We start from the raw sequence: 25,769 nt of genomic DNA on the forward strand, positions 1-25,769 counted from the left end.
TGATTCTAAGGAATTCTCTTAAGACTTGTGCTTGATAACATAGCTCAGGACCCAGTGGTAATCTGGAGGCTCAGTTAGTATGAGCTGCAGGAAGTGACTTCATTTCCCACATCCTGCAAGCTGTCTGGCAGGATTAGACCACCGACAAGGATTTATAATAACTTAGAAAGGAAGGACTAGTGTAAACTCATCATCTGTTTGTATAAGTAAGACACTGAGTTTTGAGGAGATAACTATTCTGGTTCCTGAGATGGTTGTTTTTGTTCAATTACTGTCATGTCCTACTCTTTGCAACCCCATGGATTGCAGCACGCCAGGTTTCCTTGTTCTTTACCATCTCCCAGAGTTTGCTCAAATTCATGTCCATTGAGTAGATGATGCCTACTGACCATCTCATCCTCTGTTTCCCGCTTCTCCTCCTGCCTTTAATCTTTCTCAGCATCAGAGTCTTTTCCAATCAATTGGTTCTTTGCATCAGGTGGCCAGAGGATTGGAGCTTCACCTTCAACATCAGTCCTTCCAATGAATTTTCAGGGCTGATTTCTGCTAGGACTAACTGGTTTGATCTCCTTGCAGTCCAAGGGACTCTCAAGAGTCTTCTCCAACAGCACAGTTAGAAAGCATACATTCTTCAGCACTTGGTCCAACTCTTATATCCATACATGACTACTGGAAAAACCATAGTCCTGAGATAGACCATCATATAATTAGATCATATTTAAAAGCAGCTTTAAAGAATGATAATAATGCTTATATCAATGCTTAAAACAATTAATTATTACAGTATTCATTTCTCTAATCATTATATTAGGCTAAGCTGCCATAACAGAGAATACCAACAGTGTAATGTCTTAAACATGATATAAGATTAACTTCTCACTAACAGTCCAGGATAGGCATTCTGAACAGGCAGGCAAACCCTTTCCTCATGGTCATCCAGGGCCGAGTCCTGCAACTCCACCACCTGCCAGAGTCTGGGTATCAAAATGCATCCAGCAGGTAGAATAGGAGCCTAGCCTCTGAGTGGTCCTATTGCCCCTGCTCCCAGCACACTGGTGGTTCCAGTACATGGTTGTACTTACCTGATAAGAAACATGCTGATACCTCACTGTTCTTCAAGATCATAACTAAAATTACCTCTAAATCTTAGCATTTTATGCTTATTTGTTTTGGACTCAGGTGTTTTGTGATGAATAAGTTTCTTATGATACAATCAGGGCTTCCCAGGTGATGCTAGTGGTAAAGAGACCCACCTGCTGGAGACACAGGAGACTTGAGACTTGGGTTCAGCTCCTGGGTTGGAAAGATCCCCTGGAGGAGAGCATGGCAAACCCACTTCATTGTTCTTTCCTGGAGAATCCCAGGGACAGAGGAGCCTGGCAGGCTATAGTCCTTGGGGTCCCAAAGAATCGGACATGATTTAGGTGACTTAGCATGCATGCATACATGATACTGTCATATTCGTTACAGTTACAAAGCCTTTAATTTAGAGTTAGTTTATAGATTATTGCATTTAGTTTTCTCATTTTACACAGAGAAAAACCTCAAAAGGTTAATTCTGTTCAGTGCATTCTCTTTATGTTATCTCTAGAAGCTAAAATTTTTAGGCTTTGATGACCCGGCATAAATAATCCATCTTTCCTTTTCGGGAGCTTAACATGCAGTATTGGTTAAATGACTTTTCCAAGGTTAGGAAGCAGCTGAATTGTGAGAACAGACTTACAATACAGATTGCATAAATCTTTTCTCACAACAACATTTAGTTCAGTCTTTAGTCAATGACAGGCTTCTATTTTATCTTTGCTCCAAACAAGACCCCAAATTGGATGCCTTATCTTTTTGACAAAGGGAAGATTGGTCACAAACATCTCAGGATTGATTTGGATTATTTTCTAATGTATTTAAATAAGTCATAATAACAGATGTATTTAGTTTCTCAAAGAATTTATTCAAATTAACTATCTAGATATTAACTTATTGTCTAGTTTCTGTATTTTAAGATGCAGGAATAAATTTAAAATATCATACTGTAATTCTCTTTGAAATATTTCCTTTAACCCACACTACTGTATCAAGGGGACTACCCTGGCAGTCCAGTGGTTAAGACTCCACACTTACGATGCAAGGGGAATGGATTCAAGCCTGGCTGGGGAACTAAGATCCCACATGCTGTGCAGCACAGGATTTCCAGCTGAGCTATTTCAAATCCTAAAAGACAATGCTGTGAAAGTGCTGCACTCAATATGCCAGCAAAGTTGGAAAACCCAGCAGTGGTCACAGGACTGGAAAAGGTCAGTTTTCATTTCAATCCCAAAGAAAGGCAATGCCAAAGAATGTTCAAACTACTACACAATTGCACTCATCTCACACGCTAGCAAAGTAATGCTCAAGATTCTCCAAGTCAGGCTTCAATACCCAAGAACCTCCAGATATTCAACCTGGATTTAGAAAATGCAGAGGAACCAGAGATCAAATTGGCAATATCTGTTGGATCATCACAAAAGCAAGAGAGTTCCAAAAAAAATCTACTTCTGCTTTATTGACTACGCTAAACATTTTGACTGTGTGGATCACAACAAACTGTGGAAAATTCTTAGAGATGGGAATACCAGAATGCCTTACTGCCTCCTGAGAAATCTGTATGGAGGTCAAGAAACAACAGTTAGAACCAGATGTGGAACAACAGACTGGTTCAAAATTGGGAAAGGAGAATGTCAAGGCTGTATATTGTCACCCTGCTTATATAACTTATATGCAGAGTACATCATGCGAAATGCCAAGCTGGATGAAGCACAAGCTGGAATCAAAATTTGGGAGAAATATCAATAACCTCAGATACACAGATGATACCACCCTTATGGCAGAAATCGAAGATGAACTATAGAGCCTCTTGATGAAAGTGAAAGAGGAAAGTGAATATGCTGGCTTAAAACTCAACATTCAAAAAATGAAGATCATGGCATCAGGTCCCATGACTTCATGGCAATTAGATGGGGAAACAATGGAAACAGTGAGAGACTTTATTTTCTTGGGCTCCAAAATCACTGCAAATGGTGACTGCCACCATGAAATTAAAAGATGCTTGCTTCTTGAAAGAAAAACTATGACAAACTTAAGACAGCATATTAAAAAGAAGAGAATTTACTTTGCCAACAGAGGTCCATGTAGTCAAAGATACGGTTTTTCCAGTAGTCATGTATGGATGTGAGAGTTGGACCATAAAGAAGAAGCAAAACTGTTTTCTTGACATGTTGAACTCTTCCTTTTTCCCCACCTTTTTTATTTTATATTGGAGTACAGTTGATTAGCAATGTTGTGTTTCAGGTGAACAGTGAAGGGATTCAGTCATACATATACATGTATCCATTCTCCCTCAAGCTCCCCTCCCATCCAAGCTGCCACATAACACTGAGCAGAGTTCCCTGTGCTGTCCAGTGGGTCCTTGTTGGTTATCCACCTTAAACACAGCAGAATGTACTTGACCATCCCAAACTCCCTAATTATCCCTTCCCCCAGTAACTAGAAGTTCATTCTGTAGGTCTGTGAGTTGGTTTCTGTTTTATAAGTTCATTTGTAGCATTTCTTCTTAGATTCTGCATAAAAAGGATGTCATATGATATTTCTTACCCTTGAGAATCTTCTTGAGATTGTATGATCTCCCTACCTCCACTCCAGAAGAGGAAGTAACTGCAGTTTACCTCAGTAGACTTTCTTCCAACAGAAGGAAACCCTCTCAAGTTTTCCACTTTAGATAATTTTACATCATTGAGAATTTGATAACTAAGTTGGAGTTTAGTCTGGAGCATGCTCTACAGCGGGCTTCCTCAGTGACTCAGTCAGTAAAGAATCTGCCTGCAATACAGGAGACCCAGGTTCTATCCATGGGTTGGGAAAATCCCCTGGAGAAAGAAATGGCAACCAACTCCAGTATTCTTGCCTGGAAAATCCCATGGACAGGGGAGCCTGGCAAGCTACACTCCATGGGATCACAAAGAGTCGGACACAACTGAGCAACTAAGCCGCCACCATGCTATACAGTAGTAGTTTTCCTGTACCAACCAAATGACATCGTGAATTTGTGTGTAGATCACCTCTGTCCATATCTAGATTCATGGTCGATTTGATTAACTGAAGTTAGAGAAAAAAGATTACAGTCCTCCAAAGGCTAAAGAATGCTTGTTGTTATTGATTCTTTCTATTGATTCAGTTTTTGGAGTTTTTATAACATCATTTAAATTGTGTAAGAATGTAACTCATGCTCCTGCTTAGTCTCTCAGTTTGTCTGACTCATTTCAACCCCATGGACTGTAGCCCACCAGACTCCTCTGTCCATGGGATTTTCCAGGCAAGAATATTGGAGTGGGTTGTCATTTCCTTTTCCAGGGGATCTTCCCAATACAGAGATTGAAAACGGTGTCTCCTGCATCTTCTGCGTTGTCAGGTAAGTTCTTTACCACTGCGCCACCTGGGAAGCCCAAGAACTTAACTACAGCCTGGTATTAAGAAGAATGTATTATTTATGCAAAAGTAGAAACTAAAAATGCACTAAATGGAAATACTCTATCAGGTCTAGTCCCTTAAATCTATTTCTTGCTTCCATGTATAGTCATAAGGGATTTGATTTAGGTCATACCTGAATGGTCTAGTGGTTTCCCCCACTTTCTTCAATTTAAGTCTGAATTTGGCGATAAGGAGTTCATGATCTGAGCCACAGTCGGCTCCCAATCATGTTTTTGCTGACTGTGTAGAGCTTCTCCATCTTTGGCTGCAAAGAATATAATCAGTCTGACTGCAGTATTGACCATCTAGTGATGTCCATGTGTAGAGTCTTCTCTTGTGTTGTTGGAAGAGGGTGTTTGCTATGACCAGTGCATTCTCTCGGCAGAACTGTTAGCCTTTGCCCTGCTTCATTCTGTACTCCAAGGCGAAATTTGCCTGTTACTCCAGGTGTTTCTTGACTTCCTACTTTTGCATTCCAGTCCCTTATAATGAAAAGGACATCTTTTCTGAGTGTTAGTTCTAGAAGGTCTTGTTGGTCTTCATAGAACTGTTCAACTTCAGCTTCTTCAGTGTTACTGGTCAGGGCATAGACTTTGATTACCATGATATTGAATGGTTTGCCTTGGAAACGAACAGAGATCATTCTGTCGTTTTTGAGATTGCATCCAAGTACTGCATTTCGGGCTCTTTTGTTGACCATGATGGCTACTCCATTTCTTCTAAGGGATTCCTGCCCACAGTAGTAGACATAATGATCATCTGAGTTAAATTCACCTATTCCAGTCCATCTTAGTTCACTGATTCCTAGAATGCCGATGTTCACTCTTGCCATCTCCTGTTTGACCACTTCCAATTTGCCTTGATTCCTGGACCTAACATTCCAGGTTCCTATACAATATTGCTCTTTACAGCATCAAAACTTGCTTCTGTCACCAGTCCCATCCACAACTGGGTGTTGTTTTTGCTTTGGCTCCATCCCTTCATTCTTTCTGGAGTTATTTCTCCACTGATCTCTAGTAGCATGTTGGGCACCCACTGATCTGGGGAGTTCCTCTTTCAATGTCCTATCTTTTTGCCTTTTCATACTGTTCATGGGGTTCTCAAGGCAAGAATACTGAAGTGGTTTGCTTCCCCAGTGGACCACATTCTGTTAGACCTCTCCACCATGACTTGTCTGTCTTGGGTGGCCCCACACTTGTATGCAGAGTACATCATGAGAAACACTGGGCTGGAGGAAGCACAAGCTGGAATCAAGATTGCCAGGAGAAATATCAATAACCTCAGATATGCAGATGACACCACCCTTATGGCAGAAAGTGAAGAAGAAATAAAGAGCCTCTGGATGAAAGTTAAAGAGGAGAGTGAAAAAGTTGGCTTAAAGCTCAACATTCAGAAAACTAAGTTCCATCACTTCATGGCAAATAGATGAGGAAACAGTGGAAACAGTGGCTGACTTTATTTTTCTGGGCTCCAAAATCACTGCAGATGGTGACTGCGGCCATGAAATTAAAAGACGCTTACTCCTTGGAAGGAAAGTTATGACCAACCTAGATAGCATATTAAAAAGCAGAGACATTGCTTTGCCAACAAAGGTCCATCAAGTCAAGGCTATGGTCTTTCCAGTGGTCATGTATGGATGTGAGAGTTGGACTATAAAGAAAGCTGAGCACCAAAGAATTGATGTTTTGAACTGTGGTGTTGGAGAAGACTCTTGAGAGTCCCTTAAACTGCAAGGAGATCCAACCAGTCCATCCTAAAGGAGATCAGTCCTGGGTGTTCATTGGAGGGACTGATGTTGAAGGTGAAACTCCAGTACCTTGGCCACCTGATGTGGAGAGCTGACTCATTGGAAAAGACCCTGATGCTGGGGAGGATTGGCGGCAGGAGGAGAAGGGGACGACATAGGATGAGATGGTTGGATGGCATCACTAACACAGTGGACATGGGTTTGGGTGGACTCCAGGAGCTGGTGATGGACAAGGAGGCCTGGCGTGCTGTGGTTCATGGGGTCACAAAGAGTCGGACACGACTGAGTGACTGAACTGAACTGAACTGAAATGAAATGGAAATACAAGTTTAAAGTTTTTTAGAAGAGAAACTAATTGCTCTTTTATGAAATATCTGTTAGTGACAGAAATGGTTTTCAGAAAATAAACTATTTCTATATTTCAGTGGCTTATTTATTTCCACAATGGCCCTATACTCATTGGCTTTTAGCAGAATAGGAAATTAAGCCAAGCCTCACTCTGAGCTCTCTAAATTTTTAGTAATTTGATTCCCTTCATAAACTTCTCTTATATGTAGAAACTTATTGTCTTTTTTCTTTGAAATTATGTAGTAGGAAAAATTGTAATATCAGCATAACAGTGAAATTAAAATAGATTGTAAGAAATGTGATTTGATTTTATTGCTTCCATATTAATTTCAAATGCACCATAGCTTTGGCTACTAAAACGTTTCATTGACCACAGCAGAATCCCCTACAATCATGCTTATGATGTTTTATTTGCAGAGTTATACATATTTATTGACAGCAAAAATTCCACTACACCTCTGCTGTTGTGATACATAATTAAATAAATACTTATATTCAAATAAAGGACCAATTAAACTCCCCGGCCTAAATATTTATAACCTGAAACATATAGCTACTAACAAATCTTATCTTTTAGGTTGCAAAGAAGCCTTAAGAGTTTTGACCTTTTCTACCAGCCATTCTGATGAGAGTCTTGTTTCTCCATGGTATCTGTAGCAACGCTGTTTATTGGCTGACAGGCACTATGGGTCTCACCTTTCATGACCAGCCCTCACATGGTGATGACATTTCAGAAACAACACCAAGACATGATCTATGAAAGAAATCATTGCTAAAGTGAACTTTATTAAAAGTAAAACCTTTGCTCTGCAAAAGGCAGTATCAATAGGATGAGAATACAAGCCACAGACTGGGAGAAAATATTTGCAGAACATATATCTGATAAAGGACTGTTACCCAAAATATGCAAAGAACATTTGAAATTCAAGAATAAGAAAACAACTTGATTTAAAAGGAGGCCAATGACACTAGTACATACTTCACCAAAGAAGAAATACAGATGGCAAGTAAACATAGGAAAAGAAGGCCCAAATCATATGTCATCAGGAAAATGCAAACTACAGTGATGAGATATTGATACCACTACACTCCTTTTACAATGGCCAACATCCAGAGCGCTGACAGCACCAAGCGCTGCTGAGGGTGAGGAGCGGTGGGAGCTCTCATCCAGGCCGGTGGGGATGCAGGTGTGCACACAGCTACTGTGGAAGGCAGTTTGGTTGCGTCTTATAAAATTAAGTATACTTTAACCGCCCATTTTGGCAATCACCCCTTCATGGTATTTACCTTAGTTGAAAGCCTGTGTCCACACAGAAAGCCATGCATTTGCTGTGTACAGCACTTTTATTTTATCATAATGGCCCAAACTCAGAAGCAGCCCAGTGGTCTTCTGTGGGTGAAAGGATGAATACCCTTTGGTACATCCAGACAGTGGGATGCTGTTTGGTGATAAAATGAAGTGAGCCGTCCAGCCACGAAAGACCCACGTGTAACTGAACATGTGATGGTAAATGAAGGAGGTCAGTCTGAACAAGCTATGTGCTGTTTGAGTCTAACTGTATGCCGTTTCGGAAAGGGCAAAATGCTGGCAAGACTGAAAAGGGCATTGGTTTCTAGGGGTTGAGTAGGGAGGGATGAATAGGCTTAGCACAGTAGGTTCTTAGGGCAGTGAAATTATTCTGTATGATACTAGAGTAGTGGATACATGTCCCTACACATTTGTTAAAACCTATAGAAGGTACAACACCAAGAGCAACCCTAAAGTAAATGGAGGACTTTAGGCAATAAAGTGTATCTATATAGAATCAGCAATTATAACAAATGTGCTGTCTGTGGGGGGATGTTGATAGTGGGGATTACCCAGGTGTGAGGTAGCAGGGTGCGACATCTTTGGGAAATCTCCATACCTTCCACTCAATGATGCTGTGAATCTAAAACAGCTCTGCAAAATAAAGTTTATTTAAAACTAGAAAAAAGTAATATAAAATAAAATGATCAAAAATTAAAGAATAATATGTTGTTATGCAGCACAGGCTTCACATAATGGACGTGTTTTCACATGTAGTTTAAAACAGGCAATCAAAAGTTTATGCAATCAAAACCACAATGGCTGATATAAAAAGGTAAGAGACAAGTATTGATGTGGATGTGAGAAAGGATCCCTAGTGCACTGTTGGTGAGAACGTAAACTGATGCAGCCACTGCTACAAGAAACAGTATGGAGGATCCTCAAAAAATTAAAAATAGAGCTACTATATGATCCAGCAATGCCATCATGCTCAGTCACTCAGCCGTGTCTGATTCTTTGCTACCCCATGGACTGTAGCCCACAAGGATCCTCTGTTCACGGGATTCTCCAAACAAGAGTACTGGTGTGGATTGCTGTTTCCTTCTGGGAATGCCATATCTGGGTATATTCTCAAAGGAAACAAAAACAGGGTCTTGAAGAGACATCTGCCCTCCCATGTAACTGTAGTGTTACTTATAATAGCCAAGATATGGAAACAAGCTGTTGACAGGTTAATGGATAATAGAGAGTTTATATACTGTATACATGTATATATATATACACACACACACACACACACACACACACACACACGCATACACGTGAAATATTATTTAGCCATGAAAATGAAGGAAATCCTGGGATTTGTGTCAACATGGATGAAGCTTAAAGTCACTATGCTAAAAGATAAAGATAAATAATGCACTGTATCACTTATATATGGAATAAAAAAATAAATCAAACTCAGAAAAACAGAGCGTAGAACTATGGCTGCCAGCAGGTGGGGGTGGAGAAAACAGGGAGAGACCAATGTAAGGGTAAGGACTTACACATATGGGAGGAACAATGTTTGAGGACCCTATGTGCATATGGTGACTGGTTGATAACACTGAGTATTTAAAATTTTCTAAGAGATGAGAACTTAAATGTCCTCACCAAAATTATGTGAATTTATATTGTAATATAAATTATACCGATCCCCAAGAAAAAGAAACACAAAAGACAAAATGGTTGTCTGAGGAGACCTTACATATAGCTGAGAAAAGAGGAGAAGCTAAAGGCAAAGGAGAAAAGGAAAGATATACCCATCTGAATGCAGAGTTCCAAAGAATAGCAAGGAGAGATAAGGAAGCCTTCCTCAGCGACCAATGCAAAGAAATAGAGGAAAACAATAGAAAGGGAAAAACTAGAGATCTCTTCCAACAAAATTAGAGATACCAAGGGAACATTTCATGCAAAGATGGGCACAATAAAGGGCAAAGATGGTATGGACCTAACAGAAGCAGAAGATATTAGGAAAACTTGACAAGAATACACAGAAGAACTATACAAAAATATCTTAATGACCCATATAACCACGATGGTGTGATCACTCACCTAGAGCCAGACATCCTGGAGTCTGAAGTGAAGTGGGCCTCATGAAGCATCACTACAAACAAGGCTAGTGGGAGTAATAGAATTCCAGTAGAGCTATTTCAAATTCTAAAAGATAATGCTTTTAAAGTGCTGCATTCAGTATGCCAGCAAATTTGGAAAACTCAGCAGTAGCCACAGGAGTGGAAAAGGTCAGTTTTCATTCTAATCCCAAAGAAAGGCAATGTCAAAGAATGTTCAAACTACCACACAACTGCACTCATCTCATATACTAGCAAAGCAATGCTGAAAATTCTCCAATGGAGTCTTCAACAGAATGTGAACCAAGAACTTCCAGATGTTCAAGCTAGATTTACAAAAGGCAGAGGAACCAGAGCAAATTGCCAACAACAGATGGATCATAGAAAAAGCAAGAGAATTCCAGAAAAACATCTACTTCGACTTTATTGACTATGACAAAGGCTTTGACGGTGTGGATCACAACAAATTATGGAAAATTCTGAAAGAGATGGGAATACCAGAACACCTTAACTACCTCCTGAGAATTCTGTATGCAGGTCAAGAAGCAACAGTTACAACCCAACATGGAACAATGGACTGGTTCAAAATTGGGAAAGGAGAATGTCAAGGCTGTATATTGTTACCCTGCTTGTCTAACTTATATGCAGAGTACATCATGCGAAATGCCAGGCTGGATGAAGCACAAGCTGGAATCAAAATTGTAGGGAGAAATATCAATAACCTCAGATATGCAGATGACACCACCATTATGGCAGAGAGTGAAGAGGAACTAAGCTTCATGATGAAGGTGAAAGAGGAGAGTGAATAAGCTGGCTTAAAACTCAGCATTCAGAAATGAAGATCATGGCATCTGGTTCCATCACTTCATGGCAAATAGATGGGGAAACAATGGAAACAGTGAGAGGTTTTATTTTCTTGGGCTCCAAAATCACTGCAGATGGTGACTGCAGATGGCCACCATGAAATTAAAAGACACTTGCTCCTTGGAAGAAAAGCTATGACAGTCCTAGACAGCATATTAAAAAGCAAAGGCATTGCTTTGCCAACAAAGGTCCATCTGGTCAAAGCTATGGATTTTCCAGGAGTCATGTTTGGATATGAGAGTTAGACTATAAAGAAAGCTGCACACCAAAGAATTGATGCTTTTGAACTGGGATGTTGGAGAAGACTCCTGAGAGTCCCTTGGACTGCAAGGAGATCATACCAGTCAGTCCTAAGGGAAATCAGTCCTGAATATACTTTGGAAGGACTGATGCTGAAGCTAAAACTCCAATACTTTGGCCACCTGATGCAAAGAACTGACTCCTTGGAGAAGACCCTGATGTTAGGAAAGATTGAAGGCAGGAGGAGAAGGGGATGACAGAGGATGAGATGGTCGGATGGCATCACCGACTTGATGGAAGTGAGTTTGAGCAAGCTCCGGGAGTAGGTAACGGACAGGGAAGCCTGGCATGCTGCAGTCCATGGGGTCGCAAAGAGTTGGATGTGACTGAGTGACTGAACTGAATGGAATATTATAATATATATTTATATATAAATAAATATGTGAGATGATAGATGTGTTGATCAACTAGATGGAAAGAATCGTTTCACAGTAGATGCGCATAGCAAATCACTGTAATATTTTACATTTTTCTCTGTCAATTTATACCTCAATAAAGCTGAAAAATAGACAAGTCTTCAAAATATTTATCTGAAAATTGTATGATATATGGTTGGCAGTTCATTTGTCATTTTGTTTATATAAAAAATGATTTCCCTTTAATTCTACTTATTTCTAAAGTATTCTATTTGAAATATCCTTATACTTGTATTGCTCATCTATTTCTTTTTAAAATAAGGTTAAGTGACACAGTTTTTCTTTAGAGTTATTATTTGGTGTGACAAGTGTTGGATGAATTTACTGAAAATGCATTATGTCTCCTCAACCATGTAATTATTCCCACGAATCAGGTTAATGATGAGAAGCAGAAACTGTTTTCTGACCTTTCTGCCAAACTGAGAGCAGCCCTTTCCCTTGGCACAGAAAGTAATAAGGTCAATCTTTGGCCTGGAGAACAAATATGAAGAAATATCCCTTTCAGATCCGATAATCCCATTTTTATTAGTTACATCTTCAGCTCATTCCTCATAGCTACAATCAGTTCAAATTTTAAGAAATTGTATTTAATGATAATTCTTGAAAAATATCAGTACATCATTCTTAATATTTCAGCTTCTAGTAAATTATAGAGATGGAAAGAGACAGTCAACTCCAAATCGCATGGTCTTAGGAAGCTCAGTTATTTCCATCTCTTGATTGTGTGCACCACTTTATTCTCTTCTTTTCTCTTGTCAATGTAGAGAAGTCATAAACATGGGGAAATTGTAAGTTTTATCAAATTGAATTAAATACTCTGACTTAATTGAGCAATAATATAATGATTCAGTTCAGTTCAGTCGCTCAGTTGTGTCCGACTCTTTGCGACCCCATGAATTGCAGCACGCCAGGCCTCCCTGTCCATCACAAACTCCCAGAGTTGACTCAAACTCATGCCCATCAAGTCGGTGATGCCATCCAGCCATCTCATCCTGTCGTCCCCTTCTCCTCCTGCCCCCAATCCCTCCCAGCATCAGGGTCTTTTCCAATGAGTCAACTCTTCGCATGAGGTGGCCAAAGTGCTGGAGTTTCAGCTTCAACATCAGTCCTTCCAGTGAACATCCAGGACTGATCTCCTTTAGGATGGACTGGTTGGATCTCCTTGAAGTCCAAGGGACTCTCAAGAGTCTTCTCCAACACCACAGTCCAAAAGCATCAATTTTTTGGTGCTCAGCTTTCTTCACAGTCCAACTCTCACATCCATACATGACCACTGGAAAAACCATAGCCTTGACTAGACGAACCTTTGCTGGCAAAGTAATGTCTCTGCTTTTTAATATGCTGTCTAGGTTGGTCATAACTTTCCTTCTAAGGAGTAAGTGTCTTTTAATTTCATGGCTGCAATCATCATCTGCAGTGATTTTGGAGCCCCAAAAAATAAAGTCTGACACTGTTTCCACTATCTCCCCATCTATTTCCCATGAGGTGATGGGACCAGATGCCATGATCTTAGTTTTCTGAATGTTAAGCTTTAAGCCAACTTTTTCACTCTCCTCTTTCACTTTCATCAAGAGGCTTTTTAGTTCCTCTTCACTCTGCCATAAGGGTGGTGTCATCTGCATATCTGAGGTTATTGATATTTGTCCCAGCAATCTTGATTCCAGCTTGTGCTTCTTCCAGCCCAGCGTTTCTCATGATGTACTCTGCATAGAAGTTAAATAAGCAGGGTGACGATATACAGCCTTGACATACTCCTTTTCCTATTTGGAACCAGTCTGTTGTTCCATGTCCAGTTCTAACTGTTGCTTCCTGACCTGCGTACAGGTTTCTCAAAAGGCAGGTCAGGTGGTCTGGTATTCCCATCTCTTTCAGAATTTTCCACAGTTTCTTGTGATCCACACAGTCGAAGGCTTTGGTATAGTCAATAAAGCAGAAATAGATGTTTTTCTGGAACTCTCTTGCTTTTTTGATGATCCAGCAGATATTGGCAATTTGATCTCTGGTTCCTCTGCCTTTTCTAAAACCAGCTTGAACATCTGGAAGTTCTCGGTTCACGTATTGCTGTAGCCTGGCTTGGAGAATTTTGAGCATTACTTTACTAGTGTGAGAGATGAGTGCAATTGTGCGGTAGTTTGAGCATTCTTTGGCATTGCCTCTCTTTGGGATTGGAATGAAAACGGACCTTTTCCAGTCCTGTGGCCACTGCTGAGTTTTCCAAATTTGCTGGCATATTGAGTGCAGCACTTTCACAGCATCATCTTTCAGGATTTGAAATAGCTCAACTGGAATTCCATCACATCCACTAGCTTTGTTCATAATGATGCTTTCTAAGGCCCACTTGACTTCACATTCCAGGATGTCTGGCTCTAGGTCAGTGATCACACCATTGTGATTATCTGGGTCGTGAAGATCTTTTTTGTACGGTTCTTCTGTGTATCCTATATAATGATTAGGGTGATATAATTCATAATAAATAAAGTTTTACCTTATTGTAGCAGCCCCAGAATAATAGGACAGTTTAACCATATTTGTTGGAAGATTTTCTGCCTGTAAAACTCACAAAATCTATTATTTTTAAGATGGATTTGTTATAAAACTTTTATTAATAGTACATATTGTGTGCTATTTTTAAAATGAGGTTTCATAATAGAAAGTTCATAAAACATAGATGTACAGCTTCATTATTTAAAAGCTAAAGCCCTGTGTAATCACAGTCTAGGTCAGGAAGAGTAGGTTGTGTTCAACTCAGATTCTGTCTCCCCAGTGTGTCTTCCCCACTCTAACTGGGTCTGCGTCCATCTAAAGTAACTACTGTCCTGACAACTGGGTACTGATTGTCTAGCTTTGCTATAGGTCTTTGTACCCCAACCATGAATGCATTGCAAGCTACTCCTGTAGTTTGTCTGAATCAAGGTCATATATGTATATAATGTGTGTAAATACAGTTGTGTATCTGCTGTCTTTCAGTTCACATTGTGTTCCATTGCATTCACTTACATTGTTCTGTGTGACTACTACTACAATGCATGGATTTTCCTTGCTGTATCCTCTTCCTTTATGGTATCACAGTTTGCTACAGTGTTTGTCTACAACATATATTGGAGGGCACACGGTTTATCAGTTTTAAGCACATGTCCATGGTTGAGACTGAGAATAATGCCATAAGGAACACACTTGCATGTGTGCAACGGGGAACAGGTGTCCACACCAAGGTGCATTTATATTAGACGTGAAGTGTCAAAGCCTCGCCAGCGGTATATGGGCTTCTACATTTCTATTCACCCTCCCCTCACCAACATGTGACATTTCCTGTCTTCTTAGTTGCAGCCACTCTGGGAGATTTTACACAGAAATGCATAAGTTTTAAAACTGCAATGGTTTCAGGTCTTACATTTAAGTCTAATTGATTTTGAATTGATTGTTGTATACAGTGTGAGATAAAGGTCCCATTTCATTCTTTTGCAGGTTGATATTAAGTTCTCCTAATACCATTTATTGAAGAGATTAGCCATTCCTCATTTCTCTCAAACATTCATGGGTTTATTTCTGGATGTTCTATCCTGTCCCCTTGGTCTACATCTGTTTTTCTGCTGATATCTTAGCCCTTTGGTGACTGTTATTTTGCAATACATTTGAAATAAGAACATGCAGTGCCTCTAGCTTTGTTCTTCTTATTCTACATTGATATGGCTATTCAGGGTCTTCTGTGGACTTTAGGATGATTTCCTGTGGACTTTAAGATGATTTCCTAAAGAAACCACAGGGATTTTGGTTGGGATTCACTGCACTGGTGGCCACTTTGGATGTTACAGATCTCTTAAAATATTAATTCTTCCAATCCATGGACACAGATGTTTATTGTTTATCTATATCTATAATTCCCTTCATTAAAATTTTTGCAGTTTTCAGTGTACAAATCTTCCATCTCCTTGGTTAAGTTAATTCCTAATTATTTTGTATTCTCTGTTGCTATTATGAATGAGATAGTTTTCTTAATTTCATTCAAAGACTGGAGAATGAACCCCTTCGAATAAAAGCTAAAATAGCAAAGGGGAACAAAATTAAGGATCAGTGTGCAAATTTATATAGTAATGATTAAATTAACAAAGAAATGAAAATAAAGAAAGCCTTTAAATCACATTTTAAAGCAGGTAAAATTTCCCCAGTTTTAAAATACCATTTCTGTGCTTTTCTATTTCATTATCTAGTATGTTTCACATATTTGTCATAAAAGAGCTTAGCATATGTTTTAAATAACCTGCTCAGCATTGCATTTGTTTGTTTGAGGATTAATCTGCTTCTGAAGGAATAAAAATCAACCCTTTCTCTACAAAATGATAGCAAAGTAGAGTAGACCATGTCTACTGGGTCTAGTGTTAATAGTCTCTAATACCCACAAAGTTGTCTTTATACTGCAAACAGGGTCCAGTGCAAGTCTGTTTAACATTATTACTCCTTCTCGTCTAATGACTATCTTTATTATCCAGATCTTATTGCCATCTGTTGGTTCCTGCAGAAGACTGTCTCCAGAACCAAAGTCTGCGGATTCTCAAGTCCCACAGTCTGCTTTCCACATCTGTGGGTTCCGCATTTGTGAATTCACACAACTGAAATGTTACCCTGTGTTTACAGTCCGCAGTTGGTTGAATCTGCCAGTGCAGAACCCGCAAATACTCAAAGCTAAATGTAATATATTGTCACTATTAAATAAAACATACACACTTTCTAAAGCAAAAGAATCTCAACCTAATGGCTGCTAAGGCAACAGACAGCACAATAGATATGTACAGTCTACTTCCAAATAATTTTATATGTGATTCTGAGCTATGGAAAAAGCAAAGTTTAGCTACATTCATCTCCCTGCAATATTTCTCGGATTAAGGACTACTTACTTGTAAATAGAAAGGTATTTTTTTGTCCCCATAGAGTTAGACAAATTTAGACTAGTGATATACTATGGGTTAAGATGTTTCTCTTCTCTGAATATATTTATCAGTCGAAAGAAAGCAGTGCACGGGTGCTGTAATTTTCAGACTTAATCCATCAATGTAAAAATAGATACATAAAGTCATCCCAAATTTGGGTTAGCCTTATTAAATCATGAATAAAAGGTAATTTTGCCATGTATGGAATTCTAGGCGTATTGTTGTCCTCATTTTATAGCCTGATGTTTATGTTCCACGGTATTCTGGCTTTCATTCTTTCTCTTGAGAAATCAGTTATCATCCTAATCACTGGTTCCTTGGAGGTTATTGTTTATAGACATTGATGGAGACATATTATAAAATCTGATGACTGGTTCACACTCATTTATTGAAGGTAAATGTGGTTAATGTACTTTTTGCAGCAGTTAATCTGATACTGTCATAAGAGAATGAAAGCATCTTGTGGTGTTTTATACACCCACAGAAATGAGACTCTGTTGGCAGATAGTTGTATTCCACTTCCTTGCAGATCGTCTACATGGGCTGGTGTGAAATGCGGGAGCAAGATCCGCTTCAGGACCGTGTGTACTCACCCGCCTTTCTGGCCCTGAGGGGCTCCTGCCTCTACAAGTTTCTGGCACCTCCAGTAAGTATTTCTGTTCAACATCCCTTATTTTTCCCATGCTATCACAGCATAGTGACATCAACTTTACAATGACAAAGGGCACATTAGTAATATATTTTGAAAATTAGGTACAGGAAAAAATGCAAAATAGCCCAAATATTTCTGAAGATTTCTTGCTTAAAGATATATGTTCTAGCATTAAACACTGACTTTATAACCCTTGAGAGACCTAGGATGCATTTTCATTTTGGCATTTTTGCCAGGCTCAATATGTTTACTATTTGACAGGTCTAAGTCAAATAAATCAGTGGTGCTTTCGAGAACCTGCAATATCCCATATTTAATCATCAGACTTCAAATTAAACTTGGATGAGGCCCTGTTGCACATAAGGTCTTGCTTTTGGAAACATGTAGCTTACACAACAGTAGAGTCTCAATAAATATTTATCAACTATAAATATTAAATGCTGGACTACTCGCTTACAGGTCTAATAACTACATAGGATCTTGGAATTACCAGGTTAGACTTCTTGTAATGTTTAGTATCTATATTCACATAAAGTTCAAATCACCCAGAAGACAGAGAAAAAATCACAAATGCTTACACCCTTTACACTGGCCCTACTCTGAACAATTTCTTAGGACTGGACAGACAAGCACATGTTTAAAGCACAAACAAGTGAAACAGCTTCAACATGCTGTTTAGTGCTTCACAACGTTAACAACTTAGAAAAACTTCTTGATGTAAATATGTCTTTCTTAAATGCAAAGCCAGTGTTGACACGACGTCCAGTATTCTCTGTGTGTAGCAAGTGGTCAACAGAGAACAGATTATTACATAGTGAAATATGAACAGAGTATTTTCCATTTACAACTACTACTAAATATTGGCTACATTTCCCATATTAAAATAATTAACTCCCCTCAAAACAACACTTAGTATTTATGTAGAGATAACACAGACACTACTTAAAATACATTAAGACACTGAGCAATGGGAAGTTGTTGCTTATAATATGAAATGTCTGCTGAAAGAGGAAGAGAAAGTATGAAACTGGGGGGAGCAGAAACAGAAACACTGCATGAGGAACCCTCACAACTCAGACTGCCTTGCATGTGTGTGAGAACATCATGGGTGCACCACTGTGTATTAATAGAAGAAAGTAGGGGCCATCTTTCTAAAACACATGATGTGTTCATTTCTCATCTTCTCAAGGTGACCACGTGGGACTGGACCCGAGCAGAGAAAACTTTTTCAGTTTACGAGATCATGTGTAAGATCCTAAAGGTAGGAGCGAAAAGCAGTGATGATCGTAAAGGCTTTGCTTGGCCAGTTGGGGTCCTGGGTTCACAGGCAGTTTACGAAGATAAACAATGCCTGGATATGAAGGAAAATACAAGGTGAAGACCTGGAAAAGAAAAACACGTAAGAGAAAACACAGAGCGGAGAGAAATATACATCGACTTAGCTAAGTCTTAAGCAGATTCCAAGGTCCCTCCGTGGGAGGGGGACACAAGGGGAAGTTTGTCAGGTCCTTGGAGGATGAAGTAGAAGGTCAACTGGAGATAGTCTGAATTTAAGCTTCAGTTGTTACCAGAGTTGTATTTGCTGTGTAAAATGCAGAAGAAAAAGATCTGAATAAGACTTGGAGTTAGAGAATGTAGAAAGTAAAAAGGTATATGCAAAGAAAGACATATGTGTGTACACACACACACACACACACACACACATATGTATTATATTTAAGCCTCAGGGTTACATTGTCTCTCTGAGTGTGGAGCTGCATATTCAGCTGTCATAAATCAATTACACTTCTGTGCTGTACACAGGATTATTGCAATAGGAAGTCACTGAGAATTCTGTAAAATTCCAGATAGCTTTTGTATCCGTTTTGCTAGTTGTTTCTTTAGAATGATGTCAACTTTTGCAGTTGATAGTATTTCTTTTTTTTTTCCTTTTTTTTTTAAATTTATTTATTTTTTTCAGTTGGTTTTGTCATACATTGATATGAATCAGCCATAGATTTACACGTATTCCCCATCCCGATCCCCCCTCCCACCTCCCTCTCCACCTGATTCCTCTGGGTCTTTCCAGTGCACCAGGCCCGAACACTTGTCTCATGCATCCCACCTGGGCTGGTGATCTGTTTCACCATAGATAATATACATGCTGTTCTTTCGAAACATCCCACCCTCACCTTCTCCCACAGAGTTCAAAAGTCTGTATTTCTTAAAGAAACTCAGCCACACACACTGAGCACTGTCTGCTTCTGCTTTGCATACTTTAAAGAGTGTGTATGTGTGCTTAATTGTGTTGGACTTTTTGCGACCCCATGGACTGTAGCCCACCAGGCTCCTCTTTCCGTGGGATTCTCCAGGTAAGAATACTGGAGTGGGTTGCCATTTCCTTCTCCAGGGTCTTCTTCCAGACCGAGGGATTGAACCCCCATCTCCTTCATTGGCAGGTGGATTCTTTACCGCTGAGCCATCCAGGAAGCCCTGTTGTTGAGGGGGACAGGGTTTTTCAGCCAGGAACTTAACAGGTTATTTTCATCTGGCTATATCTTATAAACTATTTTTTTTTTACTGCTTCTGCAAAAGATTCTATTTTCTAAAAAGGGATATTAGGAGACTGAAGAACAATCTTCACATACCAAGTATTAAAGCAGAGAGTAGGAATTTTATTCTTTAGAATTATTTAAAGGGGGGACTTTGGATTATTTCCTAAAGGCAGGGCCAAATAACTAGCCATGATTCTGGCTGTTTATGACCCTACAATGCCCACATTTATAGGAAGAAGTCATACACTTCTCCCTGCTGGATGGATTTTTGCCCTAAAAGCCATATATTCTTTGGATTTCAAAGTATGGATTTGATGATTCTTTTTCAGTCAGTTCAGTTCAGTTGCTCAGTCATGTCCGACTCTTTGTGAGCCCATGAATCACAGCATACCAGGCCTCCCTGTCTATCACAAACTCCTGGAGTTAACTCAAACTCATGTCCATCAAGTCGGTGATGCCATCCAGCCATCTCATCCTCTGTCGTCCCCTTCCCCTCCTGCCCCCAATCCCTCCCAGCATCAGGGTCTTTTCCAATGAGTCAACTCTTCGCATGAGATGGCCAAAGTATTGGAGTTTCAGCTTCAGCATCAGTCCTTCCAGTGAACACCCAGGACTGATCTCCTTTAGGATGAACTGGTTGGATCTCCTAGCAGTCCAAGGGACTCTCAAGAATCTTCTCCAACACCATAGTTCAAAAGCATCCATTTTTCAGCATGCAGGTTTATTCACAGTCCAACTCTCACATCCATACATGACCACTGGAAAAACCTTGACTAGACGGACTTTGTTGGCAAAGTAATGTCTCTGCTTTTTATTATGCTATCTAGGTTGGTCATAACTTTCCTTCCAAGGAGTAAGCGTCTTTTAATCTCATGGCTGCAGTCACCATCTGCAATGATTTTGAAGCCCCCAAAAATAAAGTCTGACACTGTTTCTTTTTAGTATGGTGTAATTATCCTCTGAAGTAGAATATTAGAATTGAAATCTGAAGATGAATCTTATAGCTATTAATTAAAACCATTAATCTCAATAGGCAGTATTGAAAGTCAACCCTGAATAATATTATAAGAAATTAGCATTATTGTTTTCATGTGTCTCTTGTTTGTTTGCTTTTCTAGTGCTAGTTATGCTAATTTGTTGTAGCGAAGCTTCTGTTTGCTTCATAACAATATCTTGGGGGGAAGTGCTGATATCAATCAAAGTAATAATGAAAAACTGATTCAAGTATACTAAATAAGAAATCAAGAATGTAAATCAAAGATAAAAAAGCTTCTTTGGATAATCATATTTTGTTTATATGCTATATACTTTTTAAAAACACTAAGTTTAAAGCATTTCTCCCTTTGAAGGTATACAGCATTGTCCATGAGGGCTACTTGTCTTTACTGGAACTGTCCTCTCTTTAAGTAGGAATTTCCTCCAAGTTTCCTAAATCTAAGTTGAGCTGAATCTAAGTGATGTTAAGCTAGTGAAGGAGTGCAAGCCAGGCTGAGTGGCTAGATTTAAACAGGGGGATCCTTATCCAGGTTGTGACAGAGGGCAGGTCAGAAGGCCGAGGATCAGCCAAGGTCATGATATCCCCTTCCCCACACCCCTTCAGATAGTGAATATATGAATGATAATTTAAAGGCTAGATATTTTGAAAATAATTATTCTAGCATGTATTCAGTGACATTTTATTAGAAAAGTAATTTCAATATCTTGGCATCTCCCGTAGCTATAAAAATGGAAATACTTGCATTCATGTATATTACTTTCACCTACTCTTGACGGATTTCTGCATAGCACAAAAGAGTTGAAGTTTTGTAATTATTGAATTAATATCATTTAAATTCATGCTATTTTCCCACATTGGTCATATTGGCTGAAAAAGACACAAAACTTTTTTTTTCATTTTGTGATGTACAAAAGCAGATTTATAATATTCTGAGTCATTTCCTCAACTTTCTCTTCTACAATTTTTCATCAGTTCTTAGCTGCATTCTTTTCACATTTTAACATCTCTTATGTTGCTGCACATATAGATGCATGAGCATGTTAGCTGAAAACTTCTACTAAGACCAAGAAATTGCCATGTCAAAGTCTTTTTGACTTAATGAATTACAATTACATAAGTAAGGTAAATGTGTAGTTTTTAAAAAGCAGTAAAATTTTTGAAACATGGTAGAATCAGTTTTTTCATGTCTCAGCTGGTAGAATATTCCCATGATAGTCTAAGGATTATAGAAATCAACTCAGTAAAAGATACCATGCTTATAATCTCCTTAAAACCTACAAATTACATTAATAAGTATTGCTTAATCTCATCATCTTCACAGCTCTGGAAGGAAAAAGGAACATTGTGTGCAATCCACCTGTCCAGTGAGAAATGGAATCTCATGCAGTCAGTGCTTTGATAACTACTCTTGCTAGGAAGAGTTGAAGCCAGAAATTCTTCAGTGTCAGTTCAGAAAGGAAATGTGTCAGTTATGGACTTTGAGGACTGGAAATTGTCCTCTGTGACCATTGTAATGAAGAATTAGTGATTTCAGAGGGTAGAATCCTTGTTACTACAATGTCTTCACCACACAGTGGTCAACACTGACCCAGGGGTGGGTCAGTAGCTCAAGTATGTGCCAGTCTGCATAACTCCAAGTTTCCATCAGGACAGTGACCTGCTGGACCGGCGGAGACACTGCTTCACCGTGCAGTCCGAGTCTGGGGAGGACCTGTACTTCTCAGTGGAGCTGGACTCTGACCTTGCCCAGTGGGAACGAGCCTTCCAAACAGCAACCTTCCTGGAGGTGGAGCGGATACAGGTGAGGGTCTGTGAAAGCTGAGGACCTGTGACCCCCAGGATGCATGACCCCTCCTTAGAGTTCTGATATAAATTCAAGCAAACGTGAAATTCTAGTTCTGTGAGGCTCAAATGTTCAGTCATTGGCCATTGTTTAAATGAAGTGCAACACGACTCTGAAAGCATTTTAATTTTTCTATAATTTGATCTTTCTAGCCTATTTCCTACCACTCACCAAAAACACATTTCTAATTTTAATTAGAATCTTGCTGTTGTTGTTCAGTCACTCAGTTATATCCGATTCTTTGCAACCCCATGGACTGCAGCACGCCAGGCTTCTCTGTCCATCACCATCTCCTGGAGCTTACTCAAAACTCATGTCCACTGAGTTGGTGATGCCATCCACCCATCTCGTCCTCAGTCGTCCCCTTCTCTTCCTGCCTTCAATCTTTCCCAGCATCAGGGTCTTTTCTAATGAGTTGGCTCTTCACATTAGGTGGCCAAAGTATTGGAGCTTCAGGTTCAGCATCAGTCCTTCCGATGAACACTCAAGACTGATCTCCTTTAAGATGGACTGGATCTCCTTGCAGTCCAAGGGACTCTCAAGAGTCTTCTCCAACACCAAAGTTCAAAAGCATCAATTCTTTGGCACTCAGCCTTCTTTATGGCCAAACTCTGACACCCCTACATGACATCTAAAACAGAAATGTTCTTACTTTAATTAATTGTTTACAAAGCCACTTCCTGGCCTCTAATCACAACCACTTAATTTCCAGCCAGAATGACTTTGTTCACTCATTGAATGAAGCTCATTGTATAGAAGCTCTTTCTTGCTGGAACGCCTTGTCTTCATCACTAACCACCAAAACCACACAGGTGAATTTGAAGCTTTCTCAGAGGTCACACCATGGAGGACGATTTTCCTGACTCCCAGTCTGCCCTGCCGTGTGCCCACCACTGTTCCTCCTCATTGGTCCTATTCAAGCTTGCTCCCCACCCCCTCCAGAATGCAGTATCTCTTTTGTCTTTTTCCTTAGGTCTGCCCACACTCTGCATGAATTGGAGTAATCTGTACTTGTTTTCCTCACACTGAGTTGTAGGTTTCTGGGAGTATTTTATTTCTCTACCAACTTAAGTCAGTGCATTTTGTACTCACACGTAATCAGCAGGTGTTTATTAAACTTTATTTCTTATATGTGAAATGTCTGATGGCAGCAGCACATCATTATTATCTGGGGGTAGTTGCCTGTAACAGTGGACCTGGATGCATACTTTTCCAATTACGTTGAACTGATTTGTGACATGTATTAACTTTTTTCTGACTACAAACTTTTATATTCAACCCATCAAGTCACAACAATATGACTTCACTATCAGGGGAAGAGACAAGGAGGAGACTCATTTATCATTTTTTCATTGCTCAATTAACATTTTCTAATATTTTGCTGATATGCATGTATCAAAAAATGTTACAGTAACTAAGACATGTTGTTTCAATAATCTAGTTGTATAGAACTTCAATTCAGTAAATAGGTTTTTCATATCAAAAGTATAAAGATGAGAAATATCTTAAATATTATTTTATTAATATTTTAAGTATCAACCCCGAGACTATTTTACAGCATTGTAAGAAGTTGTATAGGAGTTGACATTTTTGTTACTTGTTTTTATAGTTTTAGGTTTTTCTTATTATCATTTCCCTGGAATATTGCACTTCACTTGGAAACATATACACGGCAAATTCAACTTGTTGGTTTCGATTTAAGATTTTCAAGTCTCCTAATGTTTAGAAATGAGATAGAGATAAAAATTGTTCTGTTTCCTTCTATTTTACTATTTTTTTAAACTCTGGGCCTCACATTCTATAAGCTGATGTCGTGAGCAATGCATTTTTTTGACTGGCACTTTACATATTCACAATAGGAATTTAAGATGCATATATAAGTGAAAGTAAAATATTTAATGTCTTTTTAGCTTTTGGTTATTTTACACATTTTATAACATCTCCTTGTGTGCTCCACCAGAAATAATCAATGGCCGATTACTGTGGATCTGTTATTTTCAAAATTCAAGCCTGTAAACATATTTACATGAAGAAGTTTATGTGTTTTGCTCGTATGTTCCTGGTATTTCCACCTCAGCTAAAGCTGATAAATAAATGATGCAAAGAGGAGACTCGTGTCCCGCTGTGAAACAGGGGTTCTGTTGTTGTTGCTCAGTCGCTGGGTCGTGTCCGACTCTCTGTGATCCCACGGACTGCAGCACACCAGGCTACTCTGGCCTTCACATCTCCTGGAGTGTGTTCAAACTCATGTCCAGTGAATTGATGAATTATTAAGAATTAATAAATTATTTTTATTTTGAAATCAGTTTTCGTTAAGAGGACTGCATCTTAGCATTTTCTACCTTCTAATCTATTCCTTTTTTTGTGGGGGGTGGTAGGGATTGGGGGCAGGAGGAGAAGGGGACGACAGAGGATGAGATGGCTGGATGGCATCACTGACTCGATGGGCATGAGTTTGAGTAAACTCCGGGAGTTTGTGATGGACAGGGAGGCCTGGCGTGCTGCGATTCATGGGGTCACAAAGAGTCAGACACGACTGAGCAACTGAACTAAACTGAACTGAATCTATTCCTTTATCTATTTAAATATTTTCTGATTGCCAATGTACTTAGTATTAATGCAAATATCTATATATTTATTTAATAGATAATTAACTGCTGGAGATATTTCTAAACATCCTAATTGTCATTTAAATTAACATCTTAAAATTTAACCATACTTCCTAGAATGACAGTAGAAAATGTAATGAACATCAAAAATTAACATATTTATATTAATCAAAATATGACAATTTATATGAATTACAACTTACATTTCCCTAGTATTCAAAGTACCACAATTAAGCCTAATAAATTTACTATTATTTTTAGTACCTTTATTTGTCCAATTTTTGAAACATTTCCCCAGAGTAAGTGAATAATATTGGTAAGGGATGGATAGTTATTGTTGACTTTACACTAATTCAGTCTGAATTAATAGTCTTTTTAAAATAAGACTTTCAGTGAAGTGTATAACATTCAAATATTGATTTCTCTTGAAGTTATTTATTTGACTTTCATTGCATTTTTTATCCACTATAGACATTTAGCTGTCATCCAAAGGGCATATGAAAAAGAATTTTATTTTTTATGTATCTTCAAATGTTATGTAATAATATATAAAATCATGCAAATTAATATATAATCATTATATATTATATCATAATTATATTGCATATAATGATCATACATAATATATAACA

At 38.9% G+C, this 25,769-nt stretch overlaps 1 protein-coding gene across 1 annotated transcript in view; it reads left to right on the top strand.

Annotated features, from left to right (window-relative positions):
- SNTG1 (syntrophin gamma 1) overlaps positions 1-25,769 on the top strand; it is a 375,824-nt gene that overhangs the window by 325,766 nt on the left and 24,289 nt on the right. Inside the window, exons 14-16 of the mRNA XM_043880416.1 lie at positions 17,032-17,148; positions 18,344-18,415; positions 22,334-22,486. Coding sequence (XP_043736351.1) covers positions 17,032-17,148; positions 18,344-18,415; positions 22,334-22,486 — 342 coding nt within the window. The remainder of the gene's footprint in view (positions 1-17,031; positions 17,149-18,343; positions 18,416-22,333; positions 22,487-25,769) is intronic.

Source organism: Cervus elaphus, chromosome 21 (assembly GCF_910594005.1).
Source record: "Cervus elaphus chromosome 21, mCerEla1.1, whole genome shotgun sequence".
In the NCBI taxonomy this organism is placed as follows: domain Eukaryota; kingdom Metazoa; phylum Chordata; class Mammalia; order Artiodactyla; family Cervidae; genus Cervus; species Cervus elaphus.